The following is a 17,168-nucleotide window of genomic DNA, read 5'->3' as shown; positions in this document are numbered from 1 at the left end:
ATCCGCACAGCTGCAGAGGGACAGCTTTCCAGACACTAATATACAGGGAGACATGTGCCACCAGTCAGGCCAGTCACACAGGGCGAATGAAGATATTATATTTTCTCCAGGGCCACATGACTGACTATTATCATTACGGAGGTTTCTACACACAGCCGTTCATCATGTGATCTTTCATTCAGGTTTGCAGAGTCCGAGCCCTGCGGAAAGCCGGGCCATTTAAAAGGCTCAGAGAGGCTTCCTCTTATAAGCATTGCTACTTCAGAGTGGCTTCTCTCGTATGCAGTGAAACACGCTTTATTGCCCCGGGGGGGTTGGTGGGGGGGGGGGGGGGGGGGGGGCGGGGGGTTGTCCTAACCCCTGTAGACAGCTCAGTAATCGTCTAAAGGCCTGCCCTGCACAAGCCTAACACTCGGGAACTGAGAACAGAAAAAGAAGCGATGAAATGAGCAGAGACACACAGGAGGAGGGTGTCGTGTGTCGCGCGGGAGCAGGCGTGTGTGCGGGGGCGCGTCCGCGTGTGTGCGGGGGCGCGTCCGCGTGTGTGCGGGGGAGCAGGCGTGTGTGCGGGGGCGCGTCCGCGTGTGTGCGGGGGCGCGTCCGCGTGTGTGCGGGGGAGCAGGCGTGTGTGCGGGGGCGCGTCCGCGTGTGTGCGGGGGCGCGTCCGCGTGTGTGCGGGGGCGCGTCCGCGTGTGTGCGGGGGAGCAGGCGTGTGTGCGGGGGCGCGTCCGCGTGTGTGCGGGGGCGCCTTAGCCCATCCATTTAGCAAAATGTCGGAATGATCATCTGTAAGAAAGACACGTATGTGTGTGTGTGTGTGTGTGTGTGTGTGTGTGTGTGTGTGTGTGGCTGCATCCTGGTTATGGTGGCTGTAACTGCAAGGGTGGTTATAAGGTAAGAATCTTGCATGTAGGTTTCTTTGTTGTTATTTGAGGGTATATATGTGAAAAAGTGCATGTATGTCTGCTTGTGTGTATGTGTGTATTCACAGGGCCCAGCATAGGCAGACTGGAAGATGGATGGTTGAATAGAATACAGCTAAATGACCACTGGCGTGTGCTGGAGAGCATGTCTGACAGGCAGCACAGCAGGCCGCTCCTCAGCTCGCCATACCTTCACCCTCTGCTCCTCTGGTGGGTCTGTCAGCTCCGCCATGCTCCTCTCTATGTCGTCCAGCCACTGTAAGAGATCATCGGACTTCCTGCGGTACTGGTACCATTGAGGGGCGATAGCCAGGGCCTTCTTCTTCCTCAGGGACCTCAGGTCCTGCAGATGCAGTGAGTTAGAACCCAGCCAACAAGGAACATTCAACTCCAGCCAGAGCTGGCAGAGAATGTTCTAACTGAAACATTAATGGGCCGTTGTTTCCACGTTTTACATTTCTGTCAATGTCAGCAAGGTAAAATTATTACCTGAACATCCTTTTAATGCAATTAATGTTGAAAAATATTGTTTCATAATAAAATATGTTTTTATTTTAAATGTGCTATATGTGTATACAGCAAACACACCATCCAGCCTTGGATGCATGACCTTTGAGCTGTAAAGCAACAGTGTTGCCTGCTGCTTATCGTGTCCCTCATATGTTTTTTTATCTTTATTCTTAGTTGCAGTAGTAGTTGTAGTTGAGGGATAACGTTCTGGGAACATCAGAAAAACTGGACACTTTGAACGTTTCCATACTTGTCAAGTCAAGTCAAGTCAAGTCAACTTTATTTATAAAGCCCTTTACGTACAGCAACCACTGACCAAAGTGCTGGACATAGGAACACAAAATATATAAAAATCATAAAATAAATAAAATAAATTAACATAACATAAAGTATAACCACAACTAAACATAAATATGAACAACAACTCACACTGGATCAAAAGCCAAGGAAAATAGATAAGTCTTTAGAGCAGATTTAAAAATGGGCAGTGAAGAAGCCTGTCTGATGTAAAGTGGCAACGAATTCCAGAGTTTAGGACCTGCAACTGAAAAAGCACGATCCCCCCTGAGCTTCCGCTGTGTCCTCGGCACCTCCAAAAGCAAGTGACCAGCCGATCTGAGCAGCCGGGAAGGAGAGTGCAAATGTAGCAGCTCAGCGAGGTAGAGTGGGGCAAGTCCATTTAAAGACTTAAAAACAAATATAAGAATCTTAAAATGAACTCTAAAATGAACAGGCAGCCAATGCAGTGAGGATAACACAGGAGTAATGTGCTCTTTCTTCCGTGTGCTTAAATCATAACATTCTGTAAACATTAATAGAACAAAAAAATGTTAGTGGGGGAGCCCCCTTAGCTAAAGAAAACCATCTCCAGTAGAGTTTCTAGACTAGATAGAGTTTCTAGACTAGATAGAGTTCCTAGACTAGATATTTCTACTGCTGCAGTGCCTTGATTGTGTCACCTTCACAGTATGTACTTGATGTTCAGTGTGTTCAGTACCTTTACAGTGTTTTACTAAGTGTAGTACCTTGCAGTACCTTGACAGTATTCTACTTGGTGTTCAGTACCTTCAAAGAATTTTCCTCCATGTTCAGTAACTTCATAAAGTTGTACTCTATGTTCAGCAGCTTCACAGTATCCAGTATGTTCACAGTGACCTCACAGTGCTTTATTTGGTGTACAGTACCTCTGGTGTACAGTATTGTATTTAGTGTTCAGTAGATTTGCAGTGTTGTGCTTGGTATTCAGTGTGTGTTTAGTACCTTCCCAGTGTTATATAATGTATTCAGTACCTTGACAGTGTTATACTCCCTGTTCACTACTTTCACGGTGTTTTATTTGGTGTCTAACACCTGGACAGTATTATATTTAGTGTTCGGTACATTCAGTGTTGTGCATCGTGTTCAGTGCTTGAGCAGTAACTTTGCAGTTTTTACTGTTTAGTACCTTGACAGTGTTATACTCCCTATTCAGTACCTTGAAAATGTTATATTCTGTGTTCGGTACCTTGACAGAGTTTTACTCCATATTCAACACCTTCACAGTGTTGTAATCTGTGTTCAGTACCTTGACAGAGTTTTACTCCCTGTTCAGTACCTTGGTAGTGATATACTCTGTGTTCAGTATCTTGACTGTGTTATATTCTGGTTCGGTACCTTGACAGAGTTTTACTCCCTTTTCAATACCTTGGCAGTGTTAAATTCTGGGTTCAGTACCTTCACAGTGTTGTACTTGGTGTTCAGCTGGTCATGCCTGATGCGGATCTCTTTTCTCTTGTTCTCATCCGGAACTCTCTTCTGCAGCTTCTCCCCCTTCTCTAGTAGCTCTTTCACTGCTCCCTCCTCACAGTCCTGCATTACAGACAGAATGGGTTGTGACACCAACAAATCCAATACAGCAAAACACGAAAATAATTCCTGCTCCACCAGGATGTGGGCTCAGAAAACACCTACCACCATAGATTGCAGACACGCACGCATATACAGCTAGGTCCATAAATATTTGGACAGAGACAAAGTTTTTCAGTTTTTAAGTTCTGTACATTACCACAACAAATTTTAAAAGAAACAAGTCAGATGCAGTTGAAGTGCAGACTTTCTGCTTTAATTCAGTGGGTAGAACAAAAACATTGTATAAAAATGTGGGGAACTAAAGTAATTTTTCTACACAATCCCCTCCTTTCAGGGGCTCATAAGTAATTTGATAAATTAATATAACTGCAAATAAAATGTAAAGTTCTAATACTTAGTTGCAAACCCTTTGCAGGCAATGACTGCCTGAAGTCTTGAGCTCATGGACATGACCAGACGCTGGGTTTCCTCCTTTTAATGCTCTGCCAGGCCTTTACTGCAGCAGCTTTCAATTGCTGTTTGTTTGAGGGTCTTTCTGTCTGGAGTTTAGTCTTTAGCAAGTGAAATGCATGCTCAATGGGGTTGAGATCAGGTGACTGACTTGACCATTCGAGAATATTCCACCAGTCCTGGGTTGCTTTTGCTGTGTGTTTTGGGTCATTGTCCATCTGTATTATGAAACGCCACCCAATCAATTTGACTGCATTTGGCTGCATTTGAGCAGACATGATGTCTCTGAGCACCTCAGCATTCATTCAGCTGCTTCCATCCTGTGTCACATCATCAAGAAACACTAAAGACCCAGTGCCACTGGCAGCCATGCACACCCAAGCCGTCACACTGCCTCCACCATGTTTACAGATGATGCAGTGTTCTTTGGATCATAAGCTGTTCCAGCCCTTCTCCATACTTTTTTCTTTCCATCATTCTGATACAGGTTGACCTTGGTTTCATCTGTCCAAAGAATGCTGTTACAGAACTCTGCTGGGTTTTTTAGATGTCTTTTTTTGCAAAGTCCAATCTAGCCTTTCTATTCTTAAGGCTTATGAATGACTTGCATCTTGCAGTGAACCCTTCTTTTTATGGTAGACTTGGATATTGATACACCTACCTCCTGGAGAGTGTTGTTCACTTGGTTGGCTGTTACAAAGGGGTTTCTCTTTATCATGGAAATGATTCTGCAATCATCCACCACTGTTGTCGTCCGTGGACTTCATGCCTTTTTGCGTTGCTGAGTTCACCAATGCTTCCTTTCTTTCTAAGGATGTACCAAACTGTGGATTTTGCCACTCCTAATGTTGTGCCAATTCTTGAATAGTTTTTTTCTGTTTTCGCAGCCTAAGGATGGCCTGTTTCACCTGCATACTTCCTTTGACTGCATGTTGTATGTTCACACCTCAATCTTCCAAATGCAAACAAGACACCTCAAATCAACTCCAGGCCTTTTATCTGCCTAATTGATAATGAAAGAATGAAGGAATTGCCCACACCTGTCCATGAAATAGCTTTTAAATGAATTGTCCAATTACTTTTGGCCCCTTTAAAAAGAGGGTGGCACATGTTAATGAGCTGAAACTCCTAAACCAGGGTTTCTCAACCCGGTCCTCGGGGACCACCAGACGGTCCATGTTTTGCTCTCTCCCAATTCCCTGCCAATTGGGAGAGAGCAAAAACGTGGACTGTCTGTTGGTCCCCAAGGACTGGGTTGAGAAACCTTGTCCTAAACCCTTCATCCAGTTTGAATGTGGAAACCCTGAAATGAAATCTGAGAGTCTGCACTTTATGTCCATGCCCATTGTTTAACTTCAATTAGAATATATTTCAGTAAACAGGTAAAATAATAAAACTTGTGTCAGTGTCCAAATATATATGGACCTAAATGTAAATTTACATCTTATGATTTATCTACTATTTTACTCTCCTACTGGTTTTATACAAAGCTCCTGAAAACCAGCAAGACACACTGGATACATACAGTGTAAAACAGAAAAGTTCCCCAGGGTACTCCCAAGTACCCCAGTAAGAGTGAACTCATACCCTGTCCTGTTCAAAGTCCTCCTCCTTGAGGTTATCTCCCTGTCGCACCTCCTCGTCCAGCAGCCGTAACCAAATCATAGCTTCACTGTGGTACTGTTCCACCTCCCGCTCTGAGGCTGTGACCTGCATACACACACACACACAATCACACATAACAATGAACAGTGACCACATTATGTATGTATACAAGTTCCAAAATTCGAATTACTCTCACGAAGTCTTGAATGAATAATTGTGGCATAATTCTAGCACATAAACCACAGTCACAAACAAAGACACCTAAAGTCAGTAAGTTTTCACGATAAATAGAAAGATTTAAAAATGAAAAGGGATGATAATAGTTTTGCCAGAGTTGTGCCAGTATATAGCTATATGGCACTTTCCCCACATGGATGAATAAAGTACTTCCATTCTAAGAAAGCAGTTTCATAGTATTTTTACTGGAGTGTGCTTTGAAAGTAATTTCAATAGGGAGGGTATCAAAACTGTTTTGGATTGAGGTTTAACACTAGAGTAATTGTAGTGCAGGTTTTTAAAAAGTGTGACCAGAATGAAGCTGTACAAGAACGTGGTCGAAGTTCGGCTTCTCTGGAGTGTGGTTTTCCTAGAGTGCCTCTCAACCTTACGGAGAGAACGATTACAGCGTGGTTTCACTGTGGTTCCATCAGCATTTCATCCAAACCCGTTTTGTGGTTAGAATATATATCATGTCCCAAAATGTAGATAGTGAGGCAGTGGTTAAAATTCTGTTTTATCAGAGCATAACTGGAGAGTGGTTCTGCCTGAACAAGTACAGTGTTACCCAGGGTGTCTTTAAAGTGCAGCTTCTCCAAAGCGTGGTTAGAATATAATTAGATGTTTCATTTCACCAGAGTGTGTTTAAAAGGAAGCCATCACAGTGGGATTTTGAGAAGCTTTCACGTTTTCTACGCCTGAAGAAACCAGTCTTTCTTACGGGTCTGTTATTTAGTCTACGCAGATGATTGGAAGACTGGAGACTTGTACACTGTAAAAAAATATGTGACCAGCATCACTGTAGAATGCTAAAGAGACCAAGCAGTTGGATTCAACAAAAAACAGTCCAATCAAAGAGTCTCTGACAGCATACAAGTGAGATCTGCAGTGTCTGATGACATCACTGCTGTGACCACAGTACCTGGCTGGTGCGAATCCGCCGAGCGATGGCCTCAAAACGCTGATTGAGCTGGTCCAGTTTGGGCTCCACCAGGGCGCGGCAGTGTTCCCCCTGGTTCTTCATCATCTCCTGGGCCTGGCTCTGGACTGCTTCCAACTTTGCACGCATATCTTCCAGTTCCACCCGCAGTCCCTGTAGGGCAATCAGCAAGCAGGTAAATGCAGGTAATGAACTCTACTTTACAGACAATCCAGATGGATAACCCAACCCAAGAACCTGTACCCATGTCTGGATGATTCCCAGAGGAAATTGCTCATCCCAGTATCAATATGCTGGAAGCTCCTGGAACTGGTATCCAATAATTATGTTTACTCCTGAAATCCAAGGAGCTATGCGGTGATAACCTTTGGTATAAATAAAGGCCAGCTGTCAGAAACGTTCATTCCCGCACACCTCAGTTTGTTTTTTTACCCAACGAGGTTATTTACACATATCTGAGTCCTCCATCCGTTTTCAGTTAGAGTTTAGTGATTCAGCCAGTCCATGAAGCTTAGAGAAACCTGTCATACACTGAGGACAAAATAGTTCACAGTGCAATTTGGCATGTTTCTGGATTTCGTAAAAACAGACATTTGATTGAACCTAAAGGTCTATGCATACGTACTGTGGCAATAAAAATAATAAAACACGGTACATGTGTCTGTCAAGTTACTGCCATCACTGAAGGCAGATAAGGGTCACCGCTAAATGCCAGGTGAATCATTTCTATAACAACAGGGTGGTATTAATATGTGTACCTAAAAAACTGCAGGGAACACGCAAACACAGTCAACTGCTTCCAATTACCGCTTCCAATCCATTTCCTGTGCTGTCGGTGTATATTAAAAAAGATAATAATAACAGTGTGTACTAAGAGGCACAGAAAGAGTATTTTTATTGCCAAGGCTAATCTGCTAATGGGTACTATGATCAGTGTAGAGAATTACAGGCTGAGCACCTCTCCAGTGACAGTAAGTGTCAGCTGACAAAGATGGAAGCACCAGAGGTGTCAGGCACTGGAATTAATTAGCAAAACTATCACATTAACATTAAATCATCACACCTATTTACATTTTTGACTGGAAACTAAGCCATCACAATCCATTAGGCCACAGTAGGAGAAAAATATGCGTTGAATAATTACTTTAATCAATACTCGTTGCGTTGAGAGATCTAAAAACAATTACTGCGATGCTAAAATTCCGACAGAGAATAATGACACTACAAAGATACACAGAGCACACACACACACAAACACACACCGACATAGACACACACACACAAACACACATACAGACATAGACACACACACACACAAACACACACCGACATAGACACACACACACAAACACACATACAGACATAGACACACACACACACAGACTCCTCAGAAAACATAACTACCTTTATCACATGGTCCTTAGTGCCCAGAGGCTCTGACTCATCCAGAAGAGTCTCGGATCTGTGCATCCAAGCGTTGATCTGGGAGATGTTCTGATCCAGAGTGTCCACCTGTGACTGGTAGTCCTGAATGTAGGAAAGGACAAACGTTTTTGGCATGTCAGCCCATACGACCTAGTCCCCCATCGGCAACAGTAGCTCCCAGTGACTGTCCACCACTCAGTTCTAAGGCATCCCCCTCATACTCCCAGTAACAGATAAAAATGTCATATTCCGTCCTCTAACCTCAATAAATCAGATATGACAGGACAGAATGCAGTCTCCGAAATCAAAGGGTGTGGCCTCAGTGACGATGGAAATGTAAAGTAAACCGAGGCAGCAAACGGCTGTGGCTTGTTTAGCAGCATGCTGCATGGAAGCAGATGAAGATGAAGAACGGACTCCATCTCCTGGATTCTGAATTAACTGCATTCATAACTAATGACTGACACCCAGACAGACCACTGGCACCTAGCATAAGCTAATCCAAGGCAGTTTACAGTTTGAGGCCAGTGTTACATTGATATGTTTTACTGCAGAGATTCATATTAAATGTCTTGTTTGGTCCACGACAGCAAGAGCCTGAAACCAGCAAGCTTCTGGTTATGCTTCTGCATTTGTAATTACTGTGGGAACATGCAAGGAGTTGTGCTCCTCTGCCTTTAAAAATGCTTCACATCTCCAATCAATGACACACTGAGCAGGACTGTAACATATTCCAGTTCTGTGTTTCAGCAGCAACTGGAATGCTCCTGGTCTTGTACAGTCCAGTGTAAACAGAGGCTCATTTTCCATACGAATATCAATGTACCTTTAAACAGCAATCATAATAAACAAACCCAAAGGCATTACATCTGTCCAAAATATTTCCTATTTATAAGTGACTATGCAGCCAGCTTACTTTTGTTATACAATTGTATACAACAGCAATGTCTCCCTGACAATGACCAGACAAAGAGACAGAGACTCACCAGCAGAAGGTGGAGCCACTCCTCACTGCGTGATGTCACAGCGATCCAGTTGCATTTCAGCAGGCTGACCTTGTCCTCCACCAGACTCTCCTGGCCTTGAAGCACTGCTTTGAGGGCATCAGCCAGCTCCGCCACACCCTTCAGCTGCTGCTCGTGCTGCTCTGTCTCCTTCTGTTTGGCCTGCCGACGGAAGAGCAGGACACGGACTGTAAGATAGATCTGTGAATGTGTGTGTGGATATTATCGTTATAACCTTTTTTGTGCATTGTTTGGGTGGGTTAGGAATCATTAATTGCTTTGCAGTAGTACTACATAGGTGCTAGATAGTGCTTCTTAACCCAGTCCTTGGGGAGCCCCAGCGGTTCACATTTCGCTCCCTCCCAACTCCCAGCCAATCAAGAACACCAGATACATGATGCAGGTGTGCTGGTAAGTTTGTGAGTTCTTTAGAACATGAGAACTTGCTTGTATTCACAAACATTTCTGCTCAGGATCAGATTGATAGTAAACACTCAAGTTTGTTTTTTTTTTCTTTTTAAATACGGCAGCTAGATTCAGATTGTTATCTCAGATTGTTATCTCATTGATGGACTCTCCTGGATCCAATTATGCCCTGAACTGACATATATACATATATGCTTTCTTTTCTGACAAAGAGATTTTATTCAGGATAATTCATTTTTGAAACATTTTTGTGTTTCTTATCAAATTTCATATCAGAATTTACAGAAGTTCAGCAAATTCTAAAAGGTTCACTAACTTTTTAGCACCAATGTAAAGTGCCTGAACAGCAAATATGTAACTGTTTGTTTGTTAGGCAGCGCCAAAGACACAGCTATGTGACTGACAGGTCGGTAGGAATATGGACACTGATGTGAGATGGGTGTACATTTTCTAGACAGGGCTAGACAGATGTGTGAGAGACGGACTGGCAATCGTCAAAGATGAATGGGTTGTGCAGCAGGAAAAATCAGTGTGTGAGAGAGGCATCAGACTGCTGCAACCCTGTACCTTAGCCCAGGTCACCTCAGCACCTAGACTGTCAGGCATCCCATCCACATCTGATCTGCGTGTCAGCTCGGCGTCCGTGACAGCCAGCCACTCCGTCAGGCTGTTCACCTCCTTTCGCAGTTTTCGTGACAGCTTCAGGCTCTTCTCCAGCTCCTGCTTGCTTTCCGTCACCTTCAAAAAGATGGCCCACCCATAAGAAGCCTCATTACAGCACCTGTCTGTCACAAACTGCTGTGTTTCACCCAGGTCAGTGTTTTGATTAGGAACTAGTTAGACAATATTGCCACCCGGTGGAGAGATAAATGTCATGCTATGTCTAGCTTAATGTATGGTAATTGTAGCGATTAACTCCTTCAACATCCTCCTGAGGACCAAGTATGTATAATGCCAACTGTGGCATTGTGTAAGTAATATTAGCAGAAAAGGAAGGAAGGCAAAAAAGTTGTACAGAAATGCTACACCGTGTCCGGGGGCGGGGGGGGGGGGGGGAGGTTACCTCGTGCCACTGTAGACCTGTATATGGATATGACAGTAAAGGCCACTTGACTTGAAAGTGTAAGAAATCATTACAGCAAAAATAGAACGGGTTAAAAATATCCAGAAAAATATTTTTTGAAGAAATCACCTCAGATCCCGTTAAATAAGCCACACTGTGAAACAGGTCAGAGAAAAACACGCTAATCATTCCTAATTTCTTTTTAATTATGTCCCCATGAAATGTAATACGCATTTGTGTAAACAAGAGGGAGCTCTAATTGTAGCACTGACCATCCAATCAGAGAAGTAATTAGGGCAGTAGGTGGCCCTGATTGGCTGACCTGGGCCCCTAGCTCATTATACAGCAGCTTGAGCGCTGTAAGCCGCTCGTCCAGGTCCTTGGGGTTCTCCGTCTGCTGCCTTTGAACGATCTGTCGGCCCGTCTTGATCACTGTCTCCACCTCTGCTTTCACCTCGCTCAGGCTCTTATAAAACCTCTGTTGGGAAAGGCAGTGAACATGACCAACAACACATAACTCACAGCCCAGGGTCAGCAACTTAATTAGTCACAATCTACGCATTACATTCACACTTCTCAAAAGCATCACATACACCAGGGCTCAGTGACTGCTGTTATCGAGAGTAGAAGAGTGTGTTGGGTTTCGCAGCAGGACCACTATTTGATTTGTAGAAGTTCTTTATAAAGAAGATAATCTCACATTGGACATAGCTCTAAATTCTGTGAAAATTTAAACAAAGGTGCAAGCTGTAGCCGTGTGGCTATTTAGCTTCCTGCCTCTAAGCTAACATGTTCAAATGCTTACGCTTATTCAATGCTCTCATGTCACTGTCGTGTACAGGTTACACAAAGCGACGTAAATATAACATACTGTCTCAGTTTCAAACTGATTTCAAATTGACACACACAAAAAAAAACAAAAATATGAATGACTGTGAGTCTAGCTAGATAAAGTCTGTTCACACATGGAATCCGATACTGATAGAAAAGTGACCAGGACACCTGCGTCATTATGAATAAATATTAAAACTTGCAAATGTGTATTGAAACCAAGAAATAATAACCGGAGAATAATTGAAAACTTGAAAATGACAAGGTTGCCCCATTACTTACTCTATACTCTCAGAGACATTTTGGTTGCATTTCCTTTATTTGCCCAGGCAGGTGTGACACATCTTAACGTGACAGAGATACCAGCTGGTTTCTGTCATTCTACCCATGGCTGTAACTGGTGTGCACAAGTACCCACCATGCACTGGTCCAGCTGGGACTGCACCACCTCCTGGTCGACACTGCGCACCCCCAGCACACCAAGCTGGGTCTTCACCTCATCCAGGACCCGCTCACACACTTGCAGACGTTCGTCAAAGTTGGCTGGCTTCTGGAAAAGCCGAAACTTCTTGATGACCTCCTGGAGCTTTTTCTATAGCGCAGGGAAAGCATGACTGTTGGAAAATGCATTTCTCACCAAAGCCATGACCAAATTGTAATTCTCTCCGGTCAGAAATCAGCTGATACCACAATATATATGAAAGAAGCCACATTTCAAGCAAAGGATAGGAAATGTATAGTTGTATATGTTTCAAGGGCGACTTTCCTGTATTGGTGTATCTTACCTATGGGATTTTTACCTATGAGCTTCATATTTGTGTGATACATCGCTGTGCTATAAATGTGTGGGTGCTGTTTAATTCTCACCTGGGTAATATCTATCTGAGAGTACACTCTATCAGACGGATCTTTGTTTGCATTCTTTTTCCTCATCTCATCCAGACTCACTTCATGGCTGTTCAGCTCTGTCTGGATTTTCTGTAAAACACAAAATTCAAATTTCCTCCTCACCTTGGCAACCAGCTGTGTGTTTTATGTCCCTGAAAGAAAGTATGAGTGATTTTTTGAGTATTTCATGAGACAGCCGGAGTGTGGGTCACTTGAAAGAGCATGTGTAAATAATCTCAAGTCCAGTGGTTAGTGATTGTACGGGGGTATGTGTGTGTTCTTAATCAAATATTTGCATGTTTCAGTGCACTTATTTGAGCATTGTTCTTAAACAACCTGTGCAATATAGAACCTGTGGATATACAGGTGAGACTGGGTACCCTTGTGGTGTGGAATAAGTGTCATTGTTCAGGATGGACATTTCCATGCACCTCTACCCCTCTCCCACAAGGTGGCACACTGCTCATATGGGAGAAGCAACAATTATGTGGCATGCAGTGTCATTGTTCACCTTATATCATTCCTTAGTGGCTCACTTCAGAAGTCATTACATCACGCAGCGATCATCTCCGCTAATCAGCACATTCTGTTTTGATTTGTTTCTTTTAACCATAAGATGCCATAATATAATTGCTGACAAATGCATGGTGGGGGGAACACTAGGTGGAAGAAATGTTTTGTGTCATGTTTCCTAATGAATTCATGCCTTGTTTGTGCAGTGAGAGTGATGAACTGACCCCTGGGGGGGGGCCACAAAACACAAATCTCACTCAGTCCTTAATTGCGCCCTGCACTTGAAGGCCAAAGCTGGCTTTGGCAAATAAGCTCATTTCAGCACGGAGAGCTGACAATGAGTAATGTCTCTTTCCGCCAAAGAACCGCCCTCACAACACAATTTCAATTACAGAGCCGCGCGCTTCTCGCTTCTCCGCCAACAGAGGCAAGCGCCGTCTGGCTAAGAGATACAGATGCCTGCTGAGATGTCAGGACCTGATCCACACTGACCCCCTCCGCAGCTTCCAAAGCCAAACCAGTAGCAAAATTCAGCTGCCCTTTGTACATTCCCCTGGCCCCTCCTCCGCAACTACGAAGGACATGATGAGCTGTCACCGGTACATACAAGCTCATCCTACCACATTTTCCAGTACAGTTTCCTCCCTTGTTCATGCCCTCATTCCCTGGTCATTTCATGTCCACCTGAGCCTCCTGGGGTAACTGTCCAGCGTCTAGGTGGTCGGCGATGTAGGCAGACAGGTGGCGATCTGTGGTGTGCAGAGACTCCTGGATGAGACGCAAGGCCTTGTCATGCTCCTGAGCAGACTGAATACTCATCTCCAGGCACTTCTGCCTCTGCGCCGCCTGCAACAACAAAATCGCACAAGATCTCCCACAAAAGAAAGCAAGGGAGTTGATTGTGAAGCTGTACTGTATGCGCCACTCCAACACTGCTGTCCCTTTATGTGACGGAGTGACACCAGCACTACGCCATTAATTGCTGCAAACTCGAAGCTTAGCTACATCATTACAGTTGTGCCAGCACTGGTACCTGGTTCTTTAGTAATCCCCAAGCTATTTATGTGCCTCCATTGTCTTTCGATATACAGCACCAGATGGTTCACCACAGAAACTTTACTTAAGGGGATGTTCCGGCATTCCAGGAACCTAATCATATCACATCTGAGTGGACTTACCAATATATGTCAGGACCTGTCGTATAAAATCTAGAATCCAGATGTCAACAGGGGTGAGAGAATTAAATTACCACCCCCAAGATTGTGGTGGCATGGATATGAGCACTCAGTACCTTTAATGTTCTCCTTTTTCACTCCCTATGTGATACATTATCAGAATATCCTAAGGAATACATCTCTGCTACCTTCCTGTTTATTTAGATACATGTTCATGCATACACATGGATAACATTAGGATGGTTTATCATATTTCTATGTACTGCAGCAGAGATGGATTGCATCTCCGGTCTTACAGCCTAGTCTGCCTTAAGCCATATTGCCGCTCATTCCCCTTACCCTTTCCATCAGCTCGTCCCATCGTGTGTTAAATGCTTCTAGCTTTTGGTTGATTAGCTCATCCAAGACACCCCCATCCATCAGGGTCTGGGCCAGCTCGCGGATCTGGTTCCGATTGTCCTCTGGGTGGCGAAGCAAGCTCTCTAAAGACTGAGTGGGATAAAAAGAGGGTTAGGAGAGTTAGAGTTAAGGGGCACAGCTGAGACAATTTGTCAGAAAAGCAAGGCCTGTACAGTAAGTGGGCACAAAAAATCCATATGGGAACATTTATTGTTTTGTATTAGGGCGCATGGGTTTGTAGAGAAATGCACCATAGTCTGCATGGGACCATAGCAGAGTCACTAGGGATTTTAGAATAGCTTAAGCAAAGGGGAACAGAAGGTCAGTGTCATAGCATCCGTATAGCGTTGGATGACGGCAAACTAGATCCAGTGCTTTGAATGTTCTACAGAGTAACATCTAAATGGAGTAGAAGCAACGGTACACCGAAGAATAGCAGGTTATATTTTTAGTACAGTTGTCCTTAATATGTGGGTAGTTGGTATTTGGGGAATAATAGTTTTAATACTGGGATACAGCAACCCCAGCTGGAGTAATAAACTAGGTTGCAGTGTTAGAGGAGGCTAACATCAAGAGCTTCAGAGATCTCCTCAGCTCCTCCATGGATGCTCTCTGTCTCATTCAGCTTCTTCTCAAGCTGGTCCAGCCAGCCATTCTCCAGCCCCAGATAGGACAACAGCTCACACCAGCATGACCAGACCTCCTGCAAGTGGTGAAGAAAAAAAAAACCAACCAATCATTTTTATGAGGCAGCCTACAAGTTCCACTCACTAATGGTCACTGCCAATCTCTCACAAATAAGCAATGTGGGTGACAGCTGTGACAAGGACCGATAACTACAGTGAGAAAAAAACCACACAAAGATGAGGAGAAAGAGGTCAAACGTCACGGCTACCTCTAAAGTCTTGCACTTCCCATCAAGCCGACTGCAAAGCCGCTGGTAGTTTGTCGTTAGGATGTTGAGTTCAGTCTTCAAAGCCTCATGGGCCACAGGAGGTGCCTTGGCGATAAAGCTGTTCACCGAGTCTGTCAACATTTTCACCTTCACCTCCTTCTGATGGACCTCTTCCTGGGCCCTCTGAGACATTGACAGAAAGCAGAGAAGGAGTCACCAAGTCTGAGATGAAACAGACACCACATGTAAACAATTACAAAACTGACATTTGCCATCCATATCACAATTGATAGGGCTACTATGTCAAGCCTGAAATTCAAGTGCTGCAGGGCTTTGCCACTAAAATAACAGGCTGCAATCAAATACCACCAGTGATATTTCCCTGTTTTCTGACTGATACAGTCAAGTTTTTTTTCCTTCAAAAATTCTTATTTACCAAAATCATATCAAGAGATCAAATTAAGTCATGCTTACTTAATACAGTAATGTTTGAATCACCCCTATAGGTCATGAGCTGGAGGTTAAAGTTGAAGTTCCACAGACCTTTATCTCCTCGACACCTTTGCGCAGCTCCTCTGGAGTTTTGTACTGAAAGTCCCGCTCTAGAAACTCCTCTTCGGCCTGCGTGATCCACTCCTGCATCTCTGATAGGTCCTTACGCAGGCTCACCGTTTTGTCCAGCCCACCCTTCAGGGCTGACTTCTTTGCATAAGCCTGGAAGACACAGCATATTCATCCACAGGAGCAGGCAGACACATCACAGTCAGAAATAAATGTAAGGCGGAAACCAAAACGAAACAATAAAATGAGCAACCTGTTTACAAATGTTCTCCCATTGAGCATTCAGCTGAGTAATCTCCTCCTGTAGCTTGCTAGCAAACACAGGCTCTGCCTCCTTCTTCAGCGCATGGCCCACTTCATTAATGCCATTCACGCTGGGCTGGATGGTGTTGATGTCATTCACCAGGGCCTAAGGCAAGTAGGATACGGCATCCACAATTACACTGGGGCAATGAATGCTTATATATCAACAGACGGTGCAGGCCAGAGGTAAACTGCACAGACACGTAAGAAGACAGGCGATCAAGAGGGACATGAGGCATTAATTTCTGTCTACACACTCTCCCTAACCCTCCTACCGTGCACTGCTCCAGCTGTTTCTCCAGGGCTTCTGAGTCACCCAGTGCTGGCCACTCCTCATTCAGGAACACATCCACCTCCATCATCCACTTCCTCAGGGTCTTTGTGTCATTCTGAAGAGTGAATGATGGCAGATGGGTCAATATGAGCGACTAAGTCCATCCCATCCAAACATCTGTGTGACTCAGACTCGGGCCAGCACACTGATGTCATCATCCTACCCTGTTTATCTACACTCTACCTGACCTTTACCTGTGCTGCACTGCAGAGATAGGATTATGCTCTGCACTGCAGAGATAAGAAAAGACAATTGAGAGGATAGAAGAATATAAAAAAATCTGTCAACTTTGTTATAAATCAAACCAAAGATAGGGCAAGTATTTTCATACAATAAATACATGAGAGTGCAGTTTCTTTTAGGGACATTTTTAAATTTAAAAGAAAAACTTTTAGAAAATGACTTGGTACCATCATCAATACACTGCCATTAATTCAGACAGTAGTTTGTTCACACTTAAAGTATAACTACATTAAATGCTTTTAATTAAAAATTAGGCTACTCCAGGAGCACAAAGTATTGGAAACATTCTCATTACCTACAGATTCCTTCCCACCTGTAAAACTTGAAGGCATCATGCAGGCACTTTCCCAGACTGAAATAAATCTCTGTGTTGCTCTTAACATTTCATCCCGAGTAATATCAGACTTATCCTCACCACTACACCTCACCCACACTATAGAGTAGTCCAGGTTCTACTACAATTTTCTTTTAATTGTTGTTACCCCAGGCCATGAGATCAGTCAGCTCACTCATTGTTTTAATTTAATGTGCTATTTAAGTTCCCCTTTCCTACTCAACATTGCTAATTCCATTGGTCCCTAGTCACACACTGTACCCATTTGAAATAAAAACAGGA

The 17,168-nt window shown here is 43.9% G+C and overlaps 1 protein-coding gene across 6 annotated transcripts in view; it reads right to left on the bottom strand.

Moving 5' to 3' along the window:
• dmd (dystrophin) overlaps positions 1–17,168 on the bottom strand; it is a 163,042-nt gene that overhangs the window by 54,514 nt on the left and 91,360 nt on the right. For all 6 annotated transcript variants that reach the window (XR_011993769.1, XM_072717979.1, XM_072717984.1 and 3 more), the window contains exons 24-40: positions 16,251–16,364; positions 15,926–16,081; positions 15,655–15,825; positions 15,112–15,294; positions 14,785–14,919; positions 14,157–14,306; positions 13,327–13,488; positions 12,109–12,219; positions 11,660–11,833; positions 10,733–10,888; positions 9,915–10,085; positions 8,904–9,083; positions 7,897–8,019; positions 6,475–6,645; positions 5,319–5,441; positions 3,147–3,281; positions 1,114–1,266 (exon numbers count right to left, since the gene is read on the bottom strand). Coding sequence is in view for 5 of the 6 variants with exons in the window: in XM_072717979.1 (XP_072574080.1) it covers positions 1,114–1,266; positions 3,147–3,281; positions 5,319–5,441; positions 6,475–6,645; positions 7,897–8,019; positions 8,904–9,083; positions 9,915–10,085; positions 10,733–10,888; positions 11,660–11,833; positions 12,109–12,219; positions 13,327–13,488; positions 14,157–14,306; positions 14,785–14,919; positions 15,112–15,294; positions 15,655–15,825; positions 15,926–16,081; positions 16,251–16,364 (2,568 nt within the window). In the remaining variant the exon portion in view is untranslated. The remainder of the gene's footprint in view (positions 1–1,113; positions 1,267–3,146; positions 3,282–5,318; positions 5,442–6,474; positions 6,646–7,896; positions 8,020–8,903; positions 9,084–9,914; positions 10,086–10,732; positions 10,889–11,659; positions 11,834–12,108; positions 12,220–13,326; positions 13,489–14,156; positions 14,307–14,784; positions 14,920–15,111; positions 15,295–15,654; positions 15,826–15,925; positions 16,082–16,250; positions 16,365–17,168) is intronic.

This window comes from Paramormyrops kingsleyae, chromosome 1 (genome assembly GCF_048594095.1).
Source record: "Paramormyrops kingsleyae isolate MSU_618 chromosome 1, PKINGS_0.4, whole genome shotgun sequence".
Taxonomy (NCBI): domain Eukaryota; kingdom Metazoa; phylum Chordata; class Actinopteri; order Osteoglossiformes; family Mormyridae; genus Paramormyrops; species Paramormyrops kingsleyae.
Note: the sequence above shows the minus strand (reverse complement) of the source record. Positions and strands in the feature narration are given on the sequence as shown.